Source organism: Gopherus evgoodei, chromosome 1 (genome assembly GCF_007399415.2).
Source record: "Gopherus evgoodei ecotype Sinaloan lineage chromosome 1, rGopEvg1_v1.p, whole genome shotgun sequence".
Lineage (NCBI taxonomy): Eukaryota > Metazoa > Chordata > Testudines > Testudinidae > Gopherus > Gopherus evgoodei.
The window spans coordinates 11,457,847-11,481,168 of record NC_044322.1 but is presented as its reverse complement, the minus strand read 5'-3'; the positions used below and the strand labels follow the sequence as shown (position 1 = coordinate 11,481,168).

The 23,322-nt window shown below is 42.6% G+C and overlaps 1 protein-coding gene across 4 annotated transcripts in view; it reads left to right on the top strand.

Annotated features, from left to right (window-relative positions):
* The window catches only part of INTS4 (integrator complex subunit 4), a 73,054-nt gene extending 49,775 nt beyond the window's left edge, over window positions 1–23,279 (top strand). For 2 of the 4 annotated variants that reach the window (XM_030558103.1, XM_030558092.1), the window contains exons 18-24: window positions 2,437–2,567; window positions 3,818–3,877; window positions 13,073–13,232; window positions 13,491–13,634; window positions 14,499–14,619; window positions 16,017–16,206; window positions 17,998–18,235. In XM_030558103.1, coding sequence (XP_030413963.1) covers window positions 2,437–2,567; window positions 3,818–3,877; window positions 13,073–13,232; window positions 13,491–13,634; window positions 14,499–14,619; window positions 16,017–16,206; window positions 17,998–18,010 — 819 coding nt within the window. In that variant the 3' untranslated portion in view covers window positions 18,011–18,235. Of the gene's footprint in view, window positions 1–2,436; window positions 2,568–3,817; window positions 3,878–13,072; window positions 13,233–13,490; window positions 13,635–14,498; window positions 14,620–16,016; window positions 17,783–17,997; window positions 18,236–19,781 lie in introns of those variants that run through there. The other 2 variants (XR_003999790.1, XM_030558111.1) reach the window with 2 other exon arrangements.
* The last annotated feature ends 43 nt before the right edge of the window (window positions 23,280–23,322 follow it).

The following is a 23,322-nucleotide window of genomic DNA, read 5'->3' as shown; positions in this document are numbered from 1 at the left end:
GCTGATGGTACTTCCGAGATACATAAAATTGCCCACCTTCTCCAGTTTCTCTTCTTTCAATTTTGATTTCTGTCCCTATAGTCCACATAAACATGACTTTACATTTCTTTGCATTGCATCTCAAACCTGTCTTCTCCATTACTTCTTTTACTTGGTTTGTGTGTTTTTGTAGTCCGTTGGCATCTTCATTGATGATGAGCTATGTCGTCAGCAAACTCTAGATCAAATAGCCTTGAATTGTTCCATTTTAGGCCATATGTATCACTGTTTTAAACCTGCTGCCTATTCATTTCATTTGGTGGCCTCTGTTTCTTGTGTTATCAGAAGGAGTAAATAACACTTCCTTTTTTACTTTCTCCACACCAGTCATGATTTTATAGACCTCTATCATATCCCCCCTTAGTCGTCTCTTTTCCAAACTGAAAAGTCCCAGTTTTAGTAATCTCTGCTTATACGGCAGCTGTTCCAAACCCCTAATCGTTTTTGTTGCCCTTTTCTGAAACTTTTCCAAGGCCAATATATCTTTTTTGAGATGGGGCAACCACATCTACACAAAGTATTCAAGATGTGGGCGTACCATGGATTTATATAGAGGCAATATGATATTTTCTGTCTTATTATCTATACCTTACCTTTCCTTATGATTCCCAACATTTTGTTAGCTTTTTTTGACTGCTGCTGCACATTGAGTGGATGTTTTCAGAGAAGTATTCATAATGACTCCAAGATCTCTTTCTTGAGTGGTAACAGCTGATTTAGACCCCATCATTGTATATGTGTACTTGGGATTATGTTTTCCAATGTGCATTACTTTGCATTTATCAACACTGAATTTCATCTGCCACTTTGTTGCCTAGTCACCTAGTTCTGAGAGATCCTTTTGTAGCTTGTCGCTGTTTGCCTGGGACTTAACTATCTTGTGTAGTTTTGTATCATCTGCAAATTTTGCCACCTCACTGTTTTCCCCTTTATCCAGATCATTTATGAATATGTTGAATAGGACTGGGCTCAGTATAGATCCCTGGGGGACCACTATTTACCTCTCTCCTTTCTGAAAACTGATCATTTATTCCTACCCTTTGTTTCCTATCTTTTAACCAGTTACCAATTCATGGGAGGACCTTCCCTCTTATCCCATGACAGCTTACTTTACTTAAGAGCCTTTGGTGAGGGAGCTTGTCAAAGGCTTTCCGAAAATCTAACTACAAATCTAAGCTTTTCCCATGTTCAATTTTGATGCTGCTACCCTGAAATGAGAGAGAACATGCACAGAAAAGCCAAAACTGGAGAATCCAAGTAGAAGCAGAGGAGAAAGAGAGAGCTATTCAGCAACTTGGAAACAAACCTAAGCCGGAAACAAGTATCTAGTCCTGTTGAGAGAAGATACTGACTATTTGAGTCTCCGGTTAATTAAAAGGTAGTGAAGAGACAGCTATCATTGTCTGTCAGAGCCCACTATGCTGTAAAGAGCTGTCTCCAGAGACTGGTGGAAAGAAAAGTCTATTAGGCTTGTATATCTTTCTCTAATTGCAATAACTTTACGGGTAGCTCTTCCCAGCAGTATCCAGACCCCTCGGTGAGGTTACTTGTTCTGATTGCACATGCAGCTCACTCCCCGAAAATGAGAGGAGAGGCCAACCTTTCTTATAGTGTAACTTGGTGGTACTTGACTTCAATAGGAAGTGCTACTTGCAGAGAAATTAGCAACCTTCTTTAATAATCTCAGCACTTCTCCAGTTTATTTGTGCACGTTTTATATGTTCTACTATAATCAACTAATGCACCATCACAAATGGGATAACTTATTGCCTTAACTGTGAACTATATATTTTAAAGAATCCAGAATGATGTGTGTATTTTGTTTTGTAGCTGAAGCTTGAAATTGAACGGGGAGCATTCTTGACTGTAAAGTTGATTGCAAGAGGATTGGACACTTTTTAAAAAAATCAAAATCCAGACAAACCTGAAACTGCCCATTTAGATCTTAAACTCGAACAGGGTCTTTGGGGCTGCTGTTTTTTGCTTACCTCTTGTGCTATCCCACTGTATCAGGGCAGTTATTACAGGAGTGGGTTAGTGGGCACCAGAAAGCTTACAATGTGGGTGGTCTGAAACAGGATGCAGGGAGAGATGACGTCAGGAAAGAGAAAGGGATGGGTAAGCAGCACATAGACACCTCCCATGAACATCCCTGTTTCTGCAAGGTTTCATACTTTGTATTTCTTTTAATTTATTTAGGGCTACATTCTAATCCCCCTTACACATATTGGGTACTACCTTATTCCATGAATAGTTCAACTGAAATTATGAGACTGAGATGCTATTCGTCTCAGACGTATGAGACTGAGATGCATGAGTAAAGGTCTCTGACTATCACACTTGCCCAGCAGCTGAACAAAATCTGACACAGTTAATCACATGTTGTTTATATTGTAGATTATGGAAGAAACTTACAAAATGGAGTTTATGTACAGTGGAGTGGAAAATAGACAAGTGGTCATTATTCACCACATGAGACTGCAAGCCAAAGCGTTACAACTTATAGTGACTGCACGTACTACTAGAGGGTAAGAACTACCTGCAGGGAGGCTTCTTGAATGGGTTAACTGCAAAAATCCAGTTCTCTCAAGCTTGGTTGCAAATGACAAAGGTAACTTACATGTGCAATACATCATCATATGCAAATAACGGGTCATTAAAAGACTGTTGAGAATGAGATGTTTTTTTCAAAACACCTGTTGAGCTACACAGCATAAAGTCAAGTGATGAACTTGCTAGGAGTGTACAAACCATTTGGGTTTTTTCCTCTGACAAAAGCATATGAAATACATATCTAATCACTTCTAATTTGATAGGGCATCATTCATTTTAGACCGGAAAATTTGGAGTTTATTTAAATAGGAAAAGGTCAGATGCATATTAAAAAAAATACCCGTCATATTTATATTAATGGATTACCCTATAAGCTTGTTAATGAGTCTTTTCTGTTAGAAAAGAAAAAAAATCTTTTGACTGACTTATTTCTGCAGTGGATGTTTTAGGCACTAGTTCTGCAAATACTTAAGCATGTGCAGAACTTTGATCAGATGAGTGGCCCTGTTTAGTTCAATTTGATTATTCAAGTGAGTTTAAAGTTACACACGAGTTTAAGTGTTTGCACAATCAGAGCCTTATGTTATGTCTGTACTGGAGCTGAAAGGTGTATGAGACATACCTGCAGTAGGTCTGATCAAGCTAGTGCACTAAAAATGGAAGTGTAACTACTGTGGCACGAGTGGTAGAAGGGTCTACCCATCCCAAGTACATACCAGTTCAAGATGCTGATTACGTACCTGGGCAGCCAGTCTCTCCCGCTGCTCATGCTGCCACAGCTACACTTGGATTTTTAGTGCGCTAACTCAGTCAAAGCTAGCGCGGATATGTCTCCTCAAGCTGGAATGTACACCTTCCAGGTGCACTGTAGACATATCCTTAGTTTGTCACGGTTAGGGCTCAATATTAGGAGGCTGGATTTTTAGCTTTTATTTCCAGCTATAACACAGAGTTGCCTTGGGAAGTGACTTAACCTATTTGCTTCTCAGTGTCCCATGTTACAATGCTGAAGTTAATACTTTCTTCACAGAGGTAAAGAATCTGTTTAAATGCAAAGATTTATTTTATGAAACTATCATGCTAACCTCTCATCTGTAAGATCTTGCACTTTCCACGAGCACAGGATGTTCCGGAATCTCTCGATAATTTTATAATGCTGGTAGGATTATAGCCAGTCTTTAACTGAGGGGAGAAAAATAACAGGAACCTTTTATCTTCATTTCAGAGTGGAACCGCTTTTTGGAATGTGTGAAAATTTTTTACAGGAGGTGGATTCTTTTCAGAGGTGAGTTCCCCATTGCTCTTTCCCTTTCTATTAAACAAAACAAAATAAAACAAAAATCACAAGAACATTGATACAAAATCCTTTCTCACCTACGAAAGCTTATGCTCCAGTACGTCTGTTAGTCTATAAGGTGCCACGGGACTCTTTTGCTGCTTTTTACAGATCCAAACTAACATGGCTACCCCTCTGCTGTGATATGTAATTATAATCTCAGACAGAATGTGTCAAACTGATCTTAAGCTTTTAAGGTGTATGTAATTCTAAAAAATAAAAAAATCCAAAGTTGCATAGTATAGAAAAATTCTGCTCTCAATCTACACAGAGGGTTTCATCTTGGATATTTGGCTGTCTTTGCAACTCTTATTGCCACCAATGAGATCTGTGCATATAGGGCCTGGTCCTGCACCTATTGAACTCAGTTAGCTCAGTTGTGTAGAACTGGGGTCTTAGAAAAAACAGAATATAACCAAGCAGAGAATCACTGGGCAGGTCTGAAAACACAGTATCTTCTCTCTTCTCTTCTCTTCCCCCCCCCCCTCCATTTTCTTTAATGAATGTACCATATGGATTATTGAAAAGCTTCTTATGGCTTGTAGCAAATGCCCCAAGATCATAATCATCTCACATTATTAGGTAATGGATTTAAAAATCTTGTGCAGTTTTTGGCTTCTAATAGGCTGACAATTTATTTTTCACTTTTAAAGTGGCTATCACTGTGGTATCTCTGATTGTCCCCATGCATTCCACTTCTGGTGTGCATGTGCCAGATCAGATTTTTTGGACCAGCAATATCCACTGGGGTTGTGCCTGCATACTGGATGCCCTTGCCCACCACCCACTCATGGGCATAAAGACAGAATGAGCCCAACTGTCCCTCAGTTCCTTTTTACCATCCATGGCTGCAAGACAGAACCCCTGCAATGTCCACATCTTTGCACCCTGGCATCTATGGCACCTTCCTCAAAAAAGATATATATGCACTATCAAATCCCTTCAGGTGGGCTTAATGTTTTTATGTGCACCCAGTTTGTGGGACTTGGTAGTAGCAGCTGTGCATGAAAAATCCAGATAGCAGGGACCCCCAAAAGTGACTCAAAGAGAAGAATCTGAAAAAATCAGATTTACCTGGGAGGAAAAAATAATCACCATTGAGCCTGCAGATGCTAATTGCAAATTAGTGGGTGTTCTTGTCAAAAGTAGGATTACATTAACTGGTACAAGGTATCACAATTTACTGAACAGTTCCCTCAAGAAAATAAGGAGAAACTGTTATCTCTTGTAGTTGGGGGACATTGGGTGTCTCATATATCACTGCAAGCAACATTAGATACTTCGGATACTGCAGCATACTCCATAGCCACCTTTATTGCCATGCATAGGAGTTCATGGTTACAATCTTCTAGAATACTGAGGGAGGTCCAGACAAAGCTGAGGGCCTCCATCTGTTCAGTGCTAGAACCGATGAAGTCCTGCAGCCTCTGAAAGATTTGAGAGTCACTCTCCATTCTTTGAGGTTGCCTTCTAGCCCCTAAGCATGTTGGGTAACAAAACTACTCTAGACAAAGGCCCTCCACATGTTACAGTAGAACCTCAGAGTTACGAACTGACCAATCAACCACAACCCTCATTTGGAACCGGAAGTACGCAATCAGGCAGCAGCAGAGACCAAAACGAAAACGAACCAAAAAAAGCAAGTATAGTACTGTGTTAAACGTAAACTACTGGGGGGAAAAAAGGGAATGTAGCATTTTTCTTCTAAATAGTAAAATTTCAGAGCTGTATTAAGTCAATATTCAGTTGTGAACTTTTGAAAGAACCACCATGTTTTGTTCAGAGTTACGAACATTTCAGAGTTCCGAACAATTTCCATTCCCGAGGTGTTCCTAACTCTGAGGTTCTACTGTGTAACTGACAAAGCTCATCAGAGCCGCTGAGGAAGAAGTAGAAGGCCTGCTGCCTCTTCCTCTGCTATTGCACACCCTGTGTCCTCCTTCCAGCAGCAAGACTGATGCTGCTTCAAGAACTTTTCAGAGCCTTTGGATGATCTGTACCCTTTCCTACCTGCCACCCTTTTGGCAACTTCCTTTTTATTTTCAGGTGGGCCTGGAATTGAATTACCTCAGACCACTGGGTCTTAGAGATCAATGTGGGTATTCCATTCTATTCAGACCCTTCCTGCCCCCCACCTCTCTTCCCAATTCCTCTTCAGGAGCCCCTCTTAAGACATACTGTTACAGCAAGAAGTGGGCTCCCTTCTAAATCTGAGAGCACTGGAAAGAGTTGTTTCTGGAATTCAGAGGGGAGAGGGGTTTTACGCACATTATTTTCTAGTCCCAAAGAAAGTGGGTTGTCACAAAGTGCTACACTGAAGATGTCTCAGCAAGTTCATCCATCATTTCAAATTGAGGATGGTAGCTGTCGCTTCCATAATCCCATCCTTGGATCCCCAAGACTGGTTTGCGGCTCTCTACATACAAGATGCATACTTTCACATATCAGTTCATCCAGCACACAGAAAATACCTGAGATTCCAAGTGGACACTTTCCACTACCAGTACAGTGTTCTGCCCTGTGATCTTTCAGCAACACCTGGGGGTATTCATTGAGCGCTTGGCAGTCATGGCAGCGTACCTGTGTAGACAAGGGATCCAGATATATCCGTACTTTGACAATTGACTCATTCAAGGATGGGTGAACTAGAGTGCCTTGTAATAAAGGAGCCTATTGATATAATAGGCATCACAGAACCCTGGTGGACTGAGAGCAATCAATGGGACACAGTCATTCCGGGGTACAAAATATATCGGAAGGACAGAGCAGGTCATGCAGGAGGAGGAATGGCACTATATATGAAAGAAAATGTAGATTCAAATGAAGTAAAAATCTTAAGCGAATCCACATGTTCCATAGAATCTTTATGGATAGAAATGTCATGCTCTAATGAAAATATAACATTAGGGATCTATTATTGACCACCTGACCAGGACAGTAATAGTGATGATGAAATGCTAAGGGAAATTAGAGAGGCTATCAAAATTAAGAGCCCAATAATAGTGGGGGATTTCAATTATCCCCATATTGACTGGGAACATTTCACTTCAGGACGAAATGCAGAGATAAAATTTCTTGATACTTTAAATGACTGCTTCATGGAGCAGCTGGTACGGGAACCCACCAGGGGAGAGGCAACTCTAGATTTAATCCTGAGTGGAGCGCAGGAGCTGGTCCAAGAGGTAACTATAGCAAGACCACTTGGAAATAGTGACCATAATGCAATAGCGTTCAACATCCCTGTGGTGGGAAGAACACCTCAACAGCCCAAAACTGTGGCATGTAATTTCGAAAGAGGGAACTATACAAAAATGAGGGGGTTAGTTAAACAAAAGTTAAAAGGTACAGTGACTAAAGTGAAATCCCCGCAAGCTGCATGGGCCCTTTTTAAAGACACCGTAATAGAGGCCCAACTTCGATGTATACCCCAAATTAAGAAACACAATAAAAGAACTAAAAAAGAGCCACCGTGGCTTAACAACCATGTAAAAGAAGCAGTGAGAGATAAACAGGCTTCCTTTTAAAAAGTGGAAGTCAAATCCTAGTGAGGCAAATAGAAAGGAGCACAAACACTGCCAGCTTAAGTGCAAGAGTGTAATAAGAAAAGCCAAAGAGGAGTTTGAAGAACGACTAGCCAAAAACTCCAAAGGTAATAACAAAATGTTCTTTAAGTACATCAAAAGCAGGAAGCCTGCTGAACAACCAGTGGGGCCCCCTGACGATCGAAATACAAAAGGAGCGCTTAAAGACGATAAAGTCATTGCGGAGAAACTAAATGGATTCTTTGCTTCAGTCTTCACAGCTGAGGATGTTAGGGAGATTCCTAAACCTGAGCCGGCTTTTGTAGGTGACAAATCTGAGGAACTGTCACAGATTGAAGTGTCACGAGAGGAGGTTTTGGAATTAATTGATAAACTCAACATTAACAAGTCCCCAGGACCAGATGGCATTCACCCAAGAGTTCTGAAAGAACTCACGTGAAGTTGTGGAACTATTAACTAAGGCTTGTAACCTGTCCTTTAAATCTGCTTCGGTACTCAATGACTGGAAGTTAGCTAATGTAACGCCAGTATTTAAAAAGGGCTCTAGAGGTGATCCCGGCAATTACAGACCACTAAGTCTAACGTCGGTACCGGGCAATAGTTAAGAATAAAATTGTCAGACACCTAGAAAAACATAAACTGTTGACCAATAGTCAACATGATTTCTGTAAAGGGAAATCGTGTCTTACTAATGTATTAGAGTTTTTTGAAGGGGTCAAAAAATGTGGACAAGGGGGATCCAGTGGACATAGTGTACTTAGATTTCCAGAAAGCCTTTGACAAGGTCCCTCACCAAAGACTCTTACGTAAATTAAGCTGTCATGGGATAAAAGGGAAGGTCCTTTCATGGATTGAGAACTGGTTAAAAGACAGGGAACAAAGGGTAGGAATTAATGGTAAATTCTCAGAATGGAGAGGGGTAACTAGCGGTGTTCCCCAAGGGTCAGTCCTAGGACCAATCCTATTCAATTTATTCATAAATGATCTGGAGAAAGGGGTAAACGGTGAGGTGGCAAAGTCTGCAGATGATACTAAACTACTCAAGATAGTTAAGACCAAAGCAGATTGTGAAGAACTTCAAAAAGATCTCACAAAACTAAGTGATTGGGCAACAAAATGGCAAATGAAATTTAATGTGGATAAATGTAAAGTAATGCACATTGGAAAAAATAACCGCAACTATGCATACAATATGATGGGGGCTAATTTAGCTACGAGTCAGGAAAAAGATCTTGGCGTCATCGTGGATAGTTCTCTGAAGATGTCCATGCAGTGGGTAGAGGCAGTCAAAAAAGCAAACAGGATGTTAAGAATCATCAAAAAGGGGATAGAGAATAAGACTGAGAATGTATTATTGCCCTTATATAAATCCATGGTACGCCCACATCTCGAATACTGTGTACAGATGTGGTCTCCTCACCTCAAAAAAGATATTCTAGTACTAGAAAAGGTTCAGAAAAGGGCAACTAAAATGATTAGGGGGTTGGAGAGGGTCCCATATGAGGAAAGATGAGGCTAGGCCTCTTCAGCTTGGAAAAGAGGAGACGGGGTATATGATAGAGGTATATAAAATCATGAGTGATGTGGAGAAAGTGGATAAGGAAAACTTATTTACTTATTCCCATAATACAAGAACTAGGGGTCACCAAATGAAATTAATAGGTAGCAGGTTTAAAACAAATAAAAGGAAGTTCTTCTTCACACAGCGCACAGTCAACTTGTGGAACTCCTTACCTGAGGAGGTTGTGAAGGCTGGGACTATAACAATGTTTAAAAGGGAACTGGATAAATTCATGGTGGCTAAGTCCATAAATGCCTATTAGCCAGGAAGGGTAAAGAATGGTGTTCCTAGCCTCTGTTCATCAGAGGATGGAGATGGATGGCAGGAGAGAGATCACTTGATCATTTCCTGTTAGCTTCACTCCCTATGGGGCACCCGGCATTGGCCACTGTCGGTAGACAGATACTGGGCTAGATGGACCTTTGGTCTGACCCAGTACGGCCATTCTTATGTTCTTGTGTTCAAGGAGGGTCACCACAGCAGATGGTTGATTCCTTTTACCTGATCCTACATCTTTTTGCCATAGTGGGTCTTAGGATCAACACTGTTGCTGACCAAGAGAATAGCATTTGTGGGGGGCAGTGCTAGATTCCATATTGGAAAAGGCTTCTCTGTGTCACAGGAGAGATTCAGGACCAAGGAAGAGCTCATCAACCAGCTGTAGGCTCGCCTACAAATGTCAGTAAGAATTTGCCTCAGACTACTGCGTCACATGGCTTCCTGCACTTGCATCACATAGCATACCAGATGCCTCTCATGCAAGGGTAGTTGAAATCTTTATATTTACCAGCAGAGATCATATGAGGGTCTAGGTCCCCCAAGGAGTACTCTCATTCAGCTGATGGAAACACATTCTGCTGGTGTGCAAAAGAGTACTATTTTCTCCAACTCTGCTTATCAGGATGCTGGTTACAGATGCTTCCATGCTGTCTTTGGGAGCTCACCTTAGGTCACTTTCAGCCAGGGCCTCTGGATTGCCGAGGAATCTCATCTGCACATAAATGTTCCAGAACGTAGAGCTATTTGTCTAGTGTGCATGGCATTCCTACCCATGCTACAAGGACGATCAGTCCAGATGATAGATAACACATAGCAATGCTTTATGTGAACAGCCGAGGTGGAGCATGGTCATCTCTGCTTTGCCAAGAAGCTGTTAATCTCTGGAACTGGTGCATTCATCACCAATCATGTCAGTAGGTATGCATCTACCAGGCTTGCAGAACTTCCTTGCTAATGGATCATCATATAATTGATCCTGCAGAGCATCTGCCGTAGGTGGGGATACCCAACAGTAGCCCCATTTGCTTCAGACAGGAATAAGAAATACCAAACATTCTGTTTGTGGTGAGGTCTGTTCCTAGGCTCTCTGTCAGATGCTCTCCTCATCTCATGGACTCCAGGAATAACTTGTGGCTTCCACGTTCCTGTTAATATCAAGGGGCCTACAGGCCAGTCAGCCTCACCTCAGTCCATGGAAAAATTATGGAGCAGATCCTCAAGGAATGAATTTTGAAGCACTTAGAGGAGAGGAAAGTGATCAGGAACAATCAGCATGGATTCAGCAAGGGCAAGTCATTCCTGACTAACCTAATTGCTGTCTATGATGAGATAACTGGCTCTGTGGAAATGGGGAAAGCGGTGGATGTGATATACCTTGACTTTAGCAAAGCTTTTGATACGGTCTCCCACAGTTTTCTTGCCAGCAAGTTAAAGTAATATGGGCTGGATGAATGGACTATAAGGTGGATAAAAAGCTGGAAACACTGTCGGGCTCAACGGGTAGTGATCAATGGCTCCATGTCTAGTTGGCAGCCGGTGTCAAGTGGAGTGCCCCAAGGGTCGATCCTGGGGCCGGTTTTGTTCAATATCTTCATTAATGATTCAGAGGATGGCGTGGATTGCATCCTCAGAAGGTTTGCAGATGACACTAAACTGGGAGGAGTGGTAGATACGCCGGAGGGTAGGGATAAGATACAGAGGGACCTAGACAAATTAGAGGATTGGGCCAAAAGAAATCTGGTGCAGTTCAACAAGGTCAAATATAGAGTCCTCCACTTAGGACAGAAGACTCCCATGCACTGCTGCAGACTAGGGACTGAGTGGTTAGACAGCAGTTCTGCAGAAAAGGACCTAGTGATTACAGTGGCCAGGAAGCTGGATATGAATCAACAGTGTGCCCTTGTTGCCAGGAAGGCTAACGGCATTTTGAGCTGTATAAGTAGGGGCATTGCCAGCAGATTGAAGGACGTGATCATTCCCCTCTATTCGGCATTGGTGTGTCCTCATCTGGAGTACTGTGTCCAGTTTTGGGCCCCACACTACAAGAAAAATGTGGAAAAATTGGAAAGAGTCCAGCAGAGGGCAACAAAAATGATTAGGGGGCTGGAGCACATGACTTATGAGGAGAGGCTAAGGAAACTGGGATTGTTTAGTCTGCAGAAGAGACGAATGAGGGGGGATTGATAGTTGCTTTCAACTACTTGAAAGGGGGTTCCAAAGAGGATGGATCTAGACTGTTCTCAGTGGTAGCATATGATAGACCAAGGAGTAATGGTCTCAAGTTGCAGTGGGGGAGGTTTAGGTTGGATATTAGGAAAATCTTTTTCCCTAGGAGGGTGGTGAAGCACTGGAATGGGTTACCTAGGGAGGTGTTGGAATCTCCTTCCTTAGAGATTTTTAAGGTCAGGCTTGACAAAGCCCTGGCTGGGATGATTTAGTTGGGAATTGGTCCTGCTTAGAGCAGGGGGTTGAACTAGATGACCTCCTGGGTCCCTTCCAACCCTGACATTCTATGAAACTCAAACAATTCAACAGTCGTAATCATGCTAGCACTAACTTGACCCCGGCAGTTTCAGTATTCAGACTGAATGAACCTGTTGACTCAGCCCCCAACAACATAAACTGTCTTACCACATGTGATTTCCCAGAACAGAGGTCAGCTCCTACATCCAGGCCTAGCATTGTTGCATCTGACAGCATGGTTAACTACTATTAAAAGAAGCTGCTCAGCTGAGGTCCAGAACATATTGGTGTGTAGCAGAAAGGACTCTACTAAACTGACCAGCGCAGGAAAATAAAAGAGGTTCTTTGTTTGAGCAGCACAACACTATCTGTTTCCATTAGAAATCCCAATTCCTATTATTCTACACTATTTGCTATCCATAAAGCATTCAGAGGTATCATTAACTCTATAAGGATACATTTAGCAGCAGTATCAGCATATTCTTCTATTTAGAGTCACACCATTTTTTTCCTATTGTCCTGCCATAACTAGATTCTTTAAGGACCATATTCATGTGTCTCTTCCCATCCTCTCCCATTCTTTTCATGGAATCTTAATATAGTCTTAGTTTGGTTAATGGAGCCTGCTTGTGAGCCCCCTAGAAACATGTTCTGTAAAATATCTATCTATGAAAACTGCCTTTTTTAGCAGCTGTAACAGCAGCTTGAAGGCTAGAGGAAATTCAGGCCTTCCTGGCTGGTCCACCTCAAAAGACAAAGTGGACATTAGACCTCATCTAGGTTTTTTACTAAAATTGTCTTTGATGTTTTATTTGAATCAGATGTTCTTTCCTACACCCCACTGCAACCACGGGGAAATTGCTCACCCTTGATGTAGTTAGGGTTATTTCACATTACCTTGACAGAAAAGACCATTCAGAGAAGCTCCCCTAAGAGGTTAGTAGCATTTGCTGATAGGCTGGAATGTCAGTCAGTATCTACCCAGCGACTGTTTAAATGAATATCTAGTTGCATTAGGTCACGCGATGACTTAGCTAGATTAGATTCACACAGGCAGGTGAGAGCCCACTCTGCTTGGGCTCAGGCAGCTTCTCTCAGAAGCATAGCAATTTTTTCTAATGTTGAAACCAAGCTTGAAACTTGTCCATTTATTCTGATATCTTTAGAATGTTTCTACTGTCACGATAGAGGTGATCAGATAAAGCTGAAGCAATCAGTGGTTTAATTGAGCAGCAGAGTTTCACTGAGTGACTGTAATAAGCATTTGATTTTTGTTCAATATATTTTTAACACGCACAGATGTTTTATTTCTGAACTGCCCCATATGCAAGACAGTTTTGTGGATAAGCTGCTGGACTTAATGCCCAGACTTGTGACCTCCAAGCCTTCAGAAGCGGTGAAGATCCTGCAAACAACACTACGACAGAGCACCTTCCTTCAGCTTCCTCTTCCAGAGCAGGTCAGTAATCCATAGAGGAGTGTAGAGCAGCCCCAGGTTCCAGGGTTAACTCTGTCCTGGTGGAGCCAGGAGGCTTCTATGGCCTATTTGGCTGGCTAGTCAGGAGAGGTATTTCTTCAGATATTGCACAGTGTTTCCAGGACTGTCCTCAACAAGCTAAGGAGCTTGAATAATTTTTAGATAGTGTCAGGAATTTCTAAAAGTTTACTTTGTATTTTCTTAGATGTTTGTTTTCTCCCTCTTCCCTTTTCCTCCCAGATCCACAGAGCTACTGCAACTATTATTGAACCTGCTGGCGAGTCTGATAACCCTTTGAGGTTTACGTCAGGACTCGTGGTGGCATTGGATGTCGATGCAACTCTGGAACATGTGCAGGACCCTCAGAGCACAGTTAAGGTTCAGGTAATGAGTGATTCTTCCTAAAGGGAAACAAGAAAGTAAAGTCTTTGAGGAGAAGTTTGCGTTTTCCCGTGATGCGCACCATCGCAATATTAGTATTTCTTAGTTATAAATAATTATGTATTTTAATAGCAGTGAGGAATTTTTTTGTGTAGCTAAACACAACAGTATGTTTAGAGACTGTCCTGACCCACAGAGTCCAGATCTTCACTTACCCAAAGATTGTAAGAATTTGGTTTGAGCCCATCTCTTCTTACATAACAGCTAGGAACAGCAGGTATGATATGTCGGATCACAGCACTGGTCTGTCAGGAACTCTGTCATGGCACTCTTGGATTGCAGACTCTTCAGATGGTGCCGCCTTTTGCATTCAAAAAGCACCTAGCACATTGTGGACATTAGCAGAAACAACTAATACATGCCAATAGAAACATCTGTACATCCCAGTGGGATGAATGAAATTATGGAAGCAGAAGAGGCTCTTCTCAAGGATATATAAAGATATAAACCCATTGCTCTCCTTTGAGATAAGTAACTAAACTGCAGGAAGGGAATATATTTTTTTAAATGTTGCCAAGAGGATGCATGTGGAATGGTAGTAAGTAGATTATATAGCCTTACAAAGTGTTCACTACTGGATGGTTACCCAATGTTTGGTGCAGGGGAGAGTATCGTCTTCAATATATTTTTTTGTATACCATGGTCCTGAATGGCTGGTGTATAGCCAGTAAAACTAGAGGATATGGAATCTCATCAACAAGGTACGCTGTGCATTCCTGCCTTCCCAATGGTAGCAAAAAAGTACCCCCATAATGTGTAAATTCCAAGTATAGTAAATGTTGGATTATTTTGCCTCTTTTTCCATAGGTATTATATCCAGATGGACAGACACAGTTAATCCACCCTAAACCAGCTGACTTTCGAAATCCTGGTCCTGGAAGACACAGATTAATAACTCAGGTTTACCTTTCTCATACTGCCTGGACAGGTAAGGAATAATCAGAATGAGTTTATATGCTTAAATGTTGCTGTATCTTTATAAACAGGAATGCATCATTTTACCTCAACGGCTTGGTACATAAAGTGCATCTCACACACATGAGAGAAGCTTTTTGGAGGGCTTCTGTGGATTCTGCCATTGCTATAGCCTCCTCCCACTGAACTTCCACATCCTTGAGGAATCTCCTTAGTACCCTCTTGACCCTGCAAGTACTTGCACTCTTCTGGCAGACTGATACTATTTGTTAATTAACCAGAGGGGCTACTGTTTGACACAACACCTTCATGGACCTTATAGCCTTTAGAATGAGACACCAGAAACTAAACTGGGGTCAGTCCTCTCAGCACAGAGCATTGCCCAAGACCTCAGAACGTACTGAGATCCTGGAAGACGGGAGAAGAGCTAACAATGCCTGTAAAAGGGGGGAAAGGAGGAGCCAGGGAACTATAGACCAGTCAGCCTGACCTCAGTACCGGGGAAGATTAAATCTCAGGAAAAACTTCCTAACTGTAAGAACAGACGGACAGCGGAACAGATGCCTAGGGAAGTTGTGGAAGCTGGAGGTTTTCAAAAGGAGGCTGGAGAGCCATCTGTCTTGGATGGTTTAGCTGCAACAAATTCTGCATCTTGGCAGGGGATTAAACTAGATGATCCTTGCGGTCCTTTCTCACCCTATGGTTCTATGATTCTACTATTCTAATTTAAATGCAGTCAGTTGTGTTTCATTGGTATAGGTCATGACAGAGAATTTCTGGAACTGTGTACACCCTACATAGTAAATGTACTGCTGATTTATGTTTACGCTCTTCTATGCCAGGGGTTCTCAACCTTTTTCTTTCTGAGCACCCTCCCCAATGCTATAAAAATTCCACGGCCCACCAGTGCTGCCACAACTGGTTTTCTGCATATAAAAGCCACAGCTGGCGTTAGGGCAAGCAGGGCAATTGCCTGGGGCCCCATGCCACAGTGAACTCCGCAAAGCTAAGTTGCTCACGCTTCGACTTCAGCCCCAGGTGGCAGCGCCCCGGGCTTCAGCTCCGAACAGCGGGGCTTCAGCTTTCTGCCCTGGGCTCCAGTGAGTCTAACACTGGACCTATTTGGTGGAACCCTGAAACCTGTGCATGGCCCCCCTGGGGGCCCCAGAACCCTGGTTGAGAACTGCTGCTCTATGCCATATAAAAAGGCATTTATCTCTGATGAGATCTGAGAGTTTGATATTAATGTTCAGTATTACTTGGCTTTTCATTTGCAGCATGCTTCAGCAACTGGCAATATGGGGCTCAGTGCAAGATCAATCATATGAGAATTCACCTTCTGCTTGGTATTTTGTTGTCCAGTCAATCCGCTGACTGTGTATTGTGTTAGTTTGTTTTCTTTCTTTTCAGAACCATGTCAGATTGAAGTGAGGTTACTACTGGCATACAACTCCAGTAGGAGCAAAGCTTCCACAAGACTCTCAAAATCCACCTGGATGGACACCATGGAGGCTTTTCCACCGTTTGAATATGGCATTGAGGGAACCATACCATTCAGCAAACCTGTCAAAGTGTATATAATGCCAAAACCTGCCAGACGGTGAAGTCAATCACTAGCAGACTTTATTTGTGGGATTGTTGGGTTATATGTAAACAAATTGCTGTGTTCAAGATAGTGAATCAGACCAAAACAGTGTTACTGTTAATAAAATAATAATAATAATAATAATAATAATAATAATATAATAAAGTACCTCAAAAGAAGACAGCTACAAAATAACAAATGGCATCCCCTATGGAGAAGCTAGTTGATTTTTATAAAATGTAGCAGTTTTTGCAGATGGTTGTGAATGGTTTCACTGAATACACAAATAGTTACATTCAATACACAGACATTTCTAAATCAAAGTAACAGAAACAAGACAATTCCTAATTAAGATTGGCATTCCCTCCATTGATATTCTCACTGGGCCAAATTCTGCAGTCCTTAATTCCTACCTAGGCAAAACACCCAGTGGCTTCCATGGGAGATTTTTCCTGAGTTGAGTGGTAGGTACAGCTGGCAATTTTTATTATGCAAATATATAGTAAGGATGTAGATGCGTATAACAGTCTTAGGACTATGATAAATCAGGCAGAGTTTTAGGAATGTGTATTGATCCTTGTATGCCCAGTAAAAATCCTTCTCTAAAGAGCTGTCACACCGGTAATGGCAGGAGGTACTTCTCAAAGTTGTATAACTTGGGCTGCTCACACCTTGTGCACTGTATTGAAGTTAGTGGCATTGCATGGGGTATTAATCCATGCCAAGTTTGTGATGTTGTCTGTTTTAAAACAAAAAATCTGTCACCAATAATGAGACTTTATATTGCAGACTTAGTTACCTAACGTAGAGCAATAGCTATGCAACATCCGTGTAAAATCAGTGACTTACTTTCCTTTCCTATCCCTAAAATGATAGGGAGGCAATATATATTTACCCAGTGAACTTAAACTCTTCTTCTCAACTTCGTTTTGTGTGTCTCCTTATGAAGGATGTGTGCCAGTGGCACAGGCAGAGTTAATAGCTGTTTTGTTCCAGTATAATGCAGACTCTGTTTGTAATCTTGTGCTGAGCTTGTCTTGCTATGGTTAATTAGCCTTCTAATTTGTGCAACTCTGCATCAGTTTTGGTAGGAAAGGAAGTCTAAGATCTGCTTCAGTAGCTGGTCACACTCAGTTAAGTGATATTGAGCTACATTGTGCCTATCCTTTGAGAAGGTACACAAGGGGTGGGGGATCAAAGGCATATGGAGATTTACCTAAGGGGCAGGCATAGTTTACAGCCCTTCAGTCAAGGAGCAGGAGGGTTGTTCTTGGCTCATGTCTACTGCCCCATGCTCTGGGAGGTGTTATACTTGCCTGAGAGATGCTTCTGTTGGGAAGGTGTCTGCACCTCTCCGTAACACGGGGCCGTGCCTCCTGTGATTTCCAGCTATGGCAGGTAGGATTTACTGGAAGCACTTAGCCAAATGTTGTCTGTGTTTGTAAATTATTTGTAAAAATGTGTATTTGTAGCAAACAAACTGAATTGCTAAAAAATGCTTTTTCACTTGCATACAAATTAGCATAAATAATTTTGCATAAAATCCCCTTTAAGTGTGCTTTTCTACAATAAAACTGAAAACCACAATCTAGCCGGTTTCTATTTATTGTAAGTGTGAACATGTATTGCTGTAGGGGGTTGTGCTAATGAAAAGAGAGGTCACTACTTGTTTAGACTAAGATACTGGCACACTTGAGGCACAAAGCCAAATGCCTGCAACCACTCAGCTGTATTAGGTATTCCTGAATGAAACCTCACTTTGTAACATTATTGCTCTTACAAATTGTTTTTATATTTCACCTTTAGGGCCCTGGTTTGAAAACAGCCTGCATCTGTAGCAACAGAGTTACCAGCTAACTGCTGTGTGGCGGCCTCAGTTCAGTTTCCAGCGGACAGGGTTTGATGTACGTCTCTTATTATGAAGCTGAATCCTGGGCAATTTCTTGATGTAGTCAGCTGCCTCCTGACAGATGTTCTTACACTTGTTTTACACTTTGGCAATATTTGTATAGTTTGTCATCGCAATAAAAAAATGTGGGTTCAATTTATGTCCATATGATAAAAGCCACCACAACTGATACCCCCGCTGGCAGTCAGAGGTGAGAATCCAAGAACTGAATGAGCCATGGAGAGCGAACTACCCAATCAACCCTAAAAGTTGTCCTCATGTCAGGGTGAAGCCTGTTGTTGGGCAGCAGAAGGAAGCTTTGACAGCTACTGCCTGTTTTTCATATAAACCATCATGTTCCATTGTTGTTAGTGCTCACGTGAGGCATCTCACTGTATTTGCAAAGGGGAAAAAAGTTACTTTTTCTCTTCTGGGGCTAAGAAGCTCTGAGCTATGGATAGCCAACTGGTTTAGGACCATTGATTAATCAGATTCTCCTTTCTGGAAATGTCATATTGTAAAGGGAGAACTGGACATCCTTATCGCCAAGCATTGTAATGAAAATGTTCTGTTTAACTCAAGGAAGATAATGACATGACGGAGAATCCCTTATTCTTATGTTGGGCTAGTGTTAACAGTCAGCTACATGGCATGTAGAATATGAGACCAAAGTGTCCTTTCCGTCCCTCCCTCCCCATCTTGGTAAGGAACAAGGCCCAGATTTTCACAGGTGTTTAAGCACTTAGGAATGCAGATAGGTGCCTAGTGGAATATACAAAAGGCACCTAATATGCATCTTTAAGCACCTAAATATCTTTGAAAACCTGGCCCTGAAAGACATTGGCAAAATTACAGATATGGACAATCATAAAACTTCAGAGAGAGAATGAAGATCCAGTAGTTTGTTCCCTTGCTCCCCGTTGTATGTTCTCTGGTTCTAAATGATTCAAGCAATGGGGCTTCCACTGTCCTTGTGAACATAAGAACATAAGTATCGGGTCAGACCAAAGATCCACATCCACTTAGTCCTTAGTCTTCCTGATGCTCATCTTCTATTTTTCTTTCATTTCATTACTCTTAGTTCAACCTCATTGCAAAATCCTAAGGCATTCTCTCTCTTGGGTGTCTTCTACCGTTCAAACAGATGATGACTAGTCCCCTTTTGTCATTGTTTGGCTCAGCTACTGATGGTTATACATAGTTCACTCTTTACAGATCTTTAAGTCAATTGCTGTGGCTCCAAACATTTTTTTTGTTACATTGGAATTCAGAAAAGAGCAGCTACGTCTTTGCTAGTATCAGGCTGACAGGACTGAGTATCGCCTATCATAGAGCGGGAGGGACTGTAGCGTCCCTGTGATTTTACTTTGGCTCTCTTACTGCCTTATTGTTTGCACTGCACACTTATTTTATAGTTTGCTATCAGACCTCGCTTGCTTTTGGTGCTGTTGCTTTTCTAGTCTTTTCCCTCCTAGTTAGCCTGTTCTGAGGATTATTTTCACCCAGATGTTTTACACTTTTCTGCACAGATTTCTGATCTGTCCTGCTCCTCCTATTATGTCTTTCATTTTATGGGGGTTCTTATAACTCCTGCTAACTTACTTAACATAGCAAACTATTTCTTTTAGGATATTGACTCCATGTCTTTTTTTGTATTTGATACTATTCAGGGTAATTTTTTTCTGGATCCTTTTCTCCTCAGCTCTGAGGCATGGAGGCTTTTATCCTGGGATATGCTGGAGACAGTTCAGACTTTTCCATGAAGCATTGGGACTTGGCCATACCACTTCTGGCATCATGGCAGACGTGCTTTCAGTCCTTCAGCACTCCCACCTTATTTGTGGACCTTTCAGCTTGGGGACCCCATGCCAGACAAGCAGGAGGTTTTCCTGCATACGTTTGAAGCAGTGTAGATGAATGTAGTGGCCACCATGGAGAGCCAGCCAGAGAGAGGCTGCACAGCCTAATGCCAAGGGCAGATAACCTCCTCTTGAAAACTAAAACAGGCTATCCCCCTTCACAGAGGTCACTAGGGAGGCACGTGAAGCAGCTGACAAAGGGAAAAAGATGAACTGACAAACTGTGAGATTCTACAGGGTTCCTGGTAATCCCTTCCGATCCTTCCCAGGTTTGATGCAGCAATGGCATTCCTTGTAAGACACACCAATCTGTTGGGGAGGGGTGGTGTCTTCCCCAAAGACCTCACAAAGAGGAATATTTTACAAGCCCTTAAAAGATCTTCAGCAACCCGTAAAACTTCCCTGGCAACCATGTGTTTTTCTAGAGCCAGGATGTCCTGATGTAACGGCTTCCCAAGCCTGGCTTTCAAACCATGATGAATTCAAGTCAATACTGAAGAAAATACTCACTCCTGTGTTTGTGGCAGATGGATCTGGGGGCTCCAGGAGGGTGGCAGCTAACAAATCTTCTTTCATTTTGCCTGACTATAAACTCAAAAGTAGGGAGAGATTAAACCCTAGGTGCTTGGCTGGCCCTGAGATAGTCTAGTGTTAAAACTCTCCTTTTTCTCTTGGTAAAGAGGAGCCTTCACAGTGTATAGTGATGCAGAGGAGAGAAGGGGTTATGCAGCACTGGTCGTCGTGTGTGTGTGTGTGTGTGAGAGAGAGAGAGAGAGAGAGAGACTTGTCCTGCCTTACCCTGCTGCTTGATTCTGCACCTTGCCTCACAAAGATAACTAATGTGTAGGCTGAGCAGCTCATGGACTCTTGCTGGCACTAAGCCCAGAAGCAGCTCTGTGCAAAAGAATTTTCTGGGGGCGGTGGGTGTTCACAGCTTGCTGGGAGGCAGACTCTCTTGCTAGCTGTGGTGGAGAGAGGAGGTGGGAGGGAGAGTAGAAGCCCTGTATGTGGTTGAGAGCCGTGCCCTGAGTGTTCATACCTGTAATATGGTATTTGAGGTGATTGGTTTTTGAAATATAGCTTGTTTTTTTGGACAGAAATCACAATTTAACAGATCTGCCCATGTGGGATGTTGAAGGAGGCGTGGCCTAATTAATGCTTCATCAAAAGCTCTAAAATTGCTCTGTTCTCTGCGCTTCTCTGCAGCTCTGGTATTGGCTGCTGTCTGAGACAAGCTACAGGGGGCCTGCTGAACCATTGGCCTAACCCAATGGCAGTTCTTATGTTCGTAGTGTGCTGGTTGGTTGACACAGTGGATATGTCTACACTGCAGCTGCAAGCAATTCTTCTGGGCTGGGTAGAGAGAGATTTGTGTTTGGCTGTGCTCATGCTAATGTGCTGAAAATAGCACTGTAGCCATTGTGGCTTGGGTGGCAGCTCAGGCTGGCCACCAGGAGATTGGATGGGTTTCAGAGCTTACCCATCAAAAGCTACACAGCTATTGTTAGCTTGTTAGGTCAAGCCCAGCTAGTTCCAGTCTTTTTACTGGGGCTGGGAGGCCCACTCCCAGCTGCAGCATAGATGTACCAATGGGGCCTGATCCAATGACAATTCAGCCATGTGTTGGCTGGCCTGTATGTAAGGGACGGTGGGGAAGTCACAGATTCCATGAGTCTGAGACCTGTGCCTTTTGCTTCAGCTGTTAGTGACTTTGGCCAGAGCTGGGACTGCGTCCCCCCCTCATCCACAGCTTTGGCTGGAACCAGGGCTGGAGCTGTGTGCCTCCCTTCTCCCTAGGGCTTCAGCTGGGGCTGAGACACCCCTGCTGCGGCCATGCTGGAGCTGTGTACCCATGGCTTTGGCAGGGTCTGGAGCCCGGGCTGTGTCCCGCCCCAGTGGCAGAGAGGCTGTGGCTGTCAGGCCCTCTGATGGGGATCCAGGTGTCATTCTCTCCTACCTCCTGCCCCCCAGCCTTCTCTTCCCCCTGTTATTTTTAGTAAAAGTCACTGGCAGGTCGGCGCTCCTGTGAATTTTTTATTGCCCACCACCTGTCCGTGACATTTCCTAAAAATAACTGTGACAAAATCTTAACCTTACCTATGAGGCTACGGAAGCTACTGAGGCAGAAGTCTGGGCTCATTAGTGACTAGCATTCCACATAATTACTTTTTGTGGGGCTGAAAGGAACAGCCACCCATGCTGATTCACATCACAACTCGATGACTTATGCTAATGCAGGAATTTGGTCATAATGGCAGGGGATGCAGTCTAACTGTATATAGGAAATCTACCTCCCTTTCCTCACCACCAGCTTCAAAGCGATGGAAGTTACTCCAAGAAGAAACTTAAAATGGCTGCAGCATAAAGGTACAGTACAAGGAAGGCATCTGATGGAAGTCAGTCAGGTACAAGTAAAAGGAGCTAACTGCCCCAAAGACCATGATGGGAATGGAGCACACTGAAGCAGTTTGAGGAGCCGGTAATGTGCTACCCCCTTAAATACACCAGGCTGGCTCTCATCTAGCCTCAGTTCTACAAATATGGCTCCAGCCTGAAACTGGATTAAATGTCACTTTGCTATGTGAATGGGAAGATTGAAAGAAAATCAGTGTAGGAACTGAGTTGCTGATATGCATCACGTCTATGCACATTATGGGCATCACCAGATGTAGCTGATTGTTTGGTGGTGGGGCTTCTGCCAAGTTACTACTTGAGGCTTTCTGAAGCTTTGGCAGCTCAGGAGATTACACATCATGATGGCTGGATTTGGGTAGGGGCCATATCCTGGTCCAAGTGCTAAAATACAGCCTTGCATTAACAGTTTTTTTCATAATTTGTACAGAGTCTTTGGAGAGAAGGGCATGTTCTACTGACTTCTGTCAGACAGCTAAAGCCTTTAGGTCAGTGCTTGCTTTTACTGCTCACCACACCAACTCTTCAGAATTATAGCATTTATACTGAGAATAGTCCACCTTCTAGTTATACTGGCTGCCATCTCAATGAATGCAAAGACACCCAGAAAAAAGCTCCTGCAGTTTTAGATGAGCTACTGCCTCAACATAGCCCTAGTGTTGAAGGCTATTATTGCAATTGAGAGATGAAAATGAAGTTTGTGTTTTACAAACACTAGTTCTTCCTCTTATTTGCCCTACGAAATCATTTACATTTAATACAAAATGGAGAAAAGCAAACGTTAAAGGAAAAGGAATTATTTCCAAAAATAGGAACCAGGCACAGTTGTTTCAACATGACTGTACAGCACTTAGCACAGTAGGACCCTTCTGATGGCCTCTGCCCTACTGTAATACATATAAGATGAAGATTTTAGTAACACCTAGCAGTCCCTGTGGAATGAAACCTATCTTAGAGATAATTTATAATTGG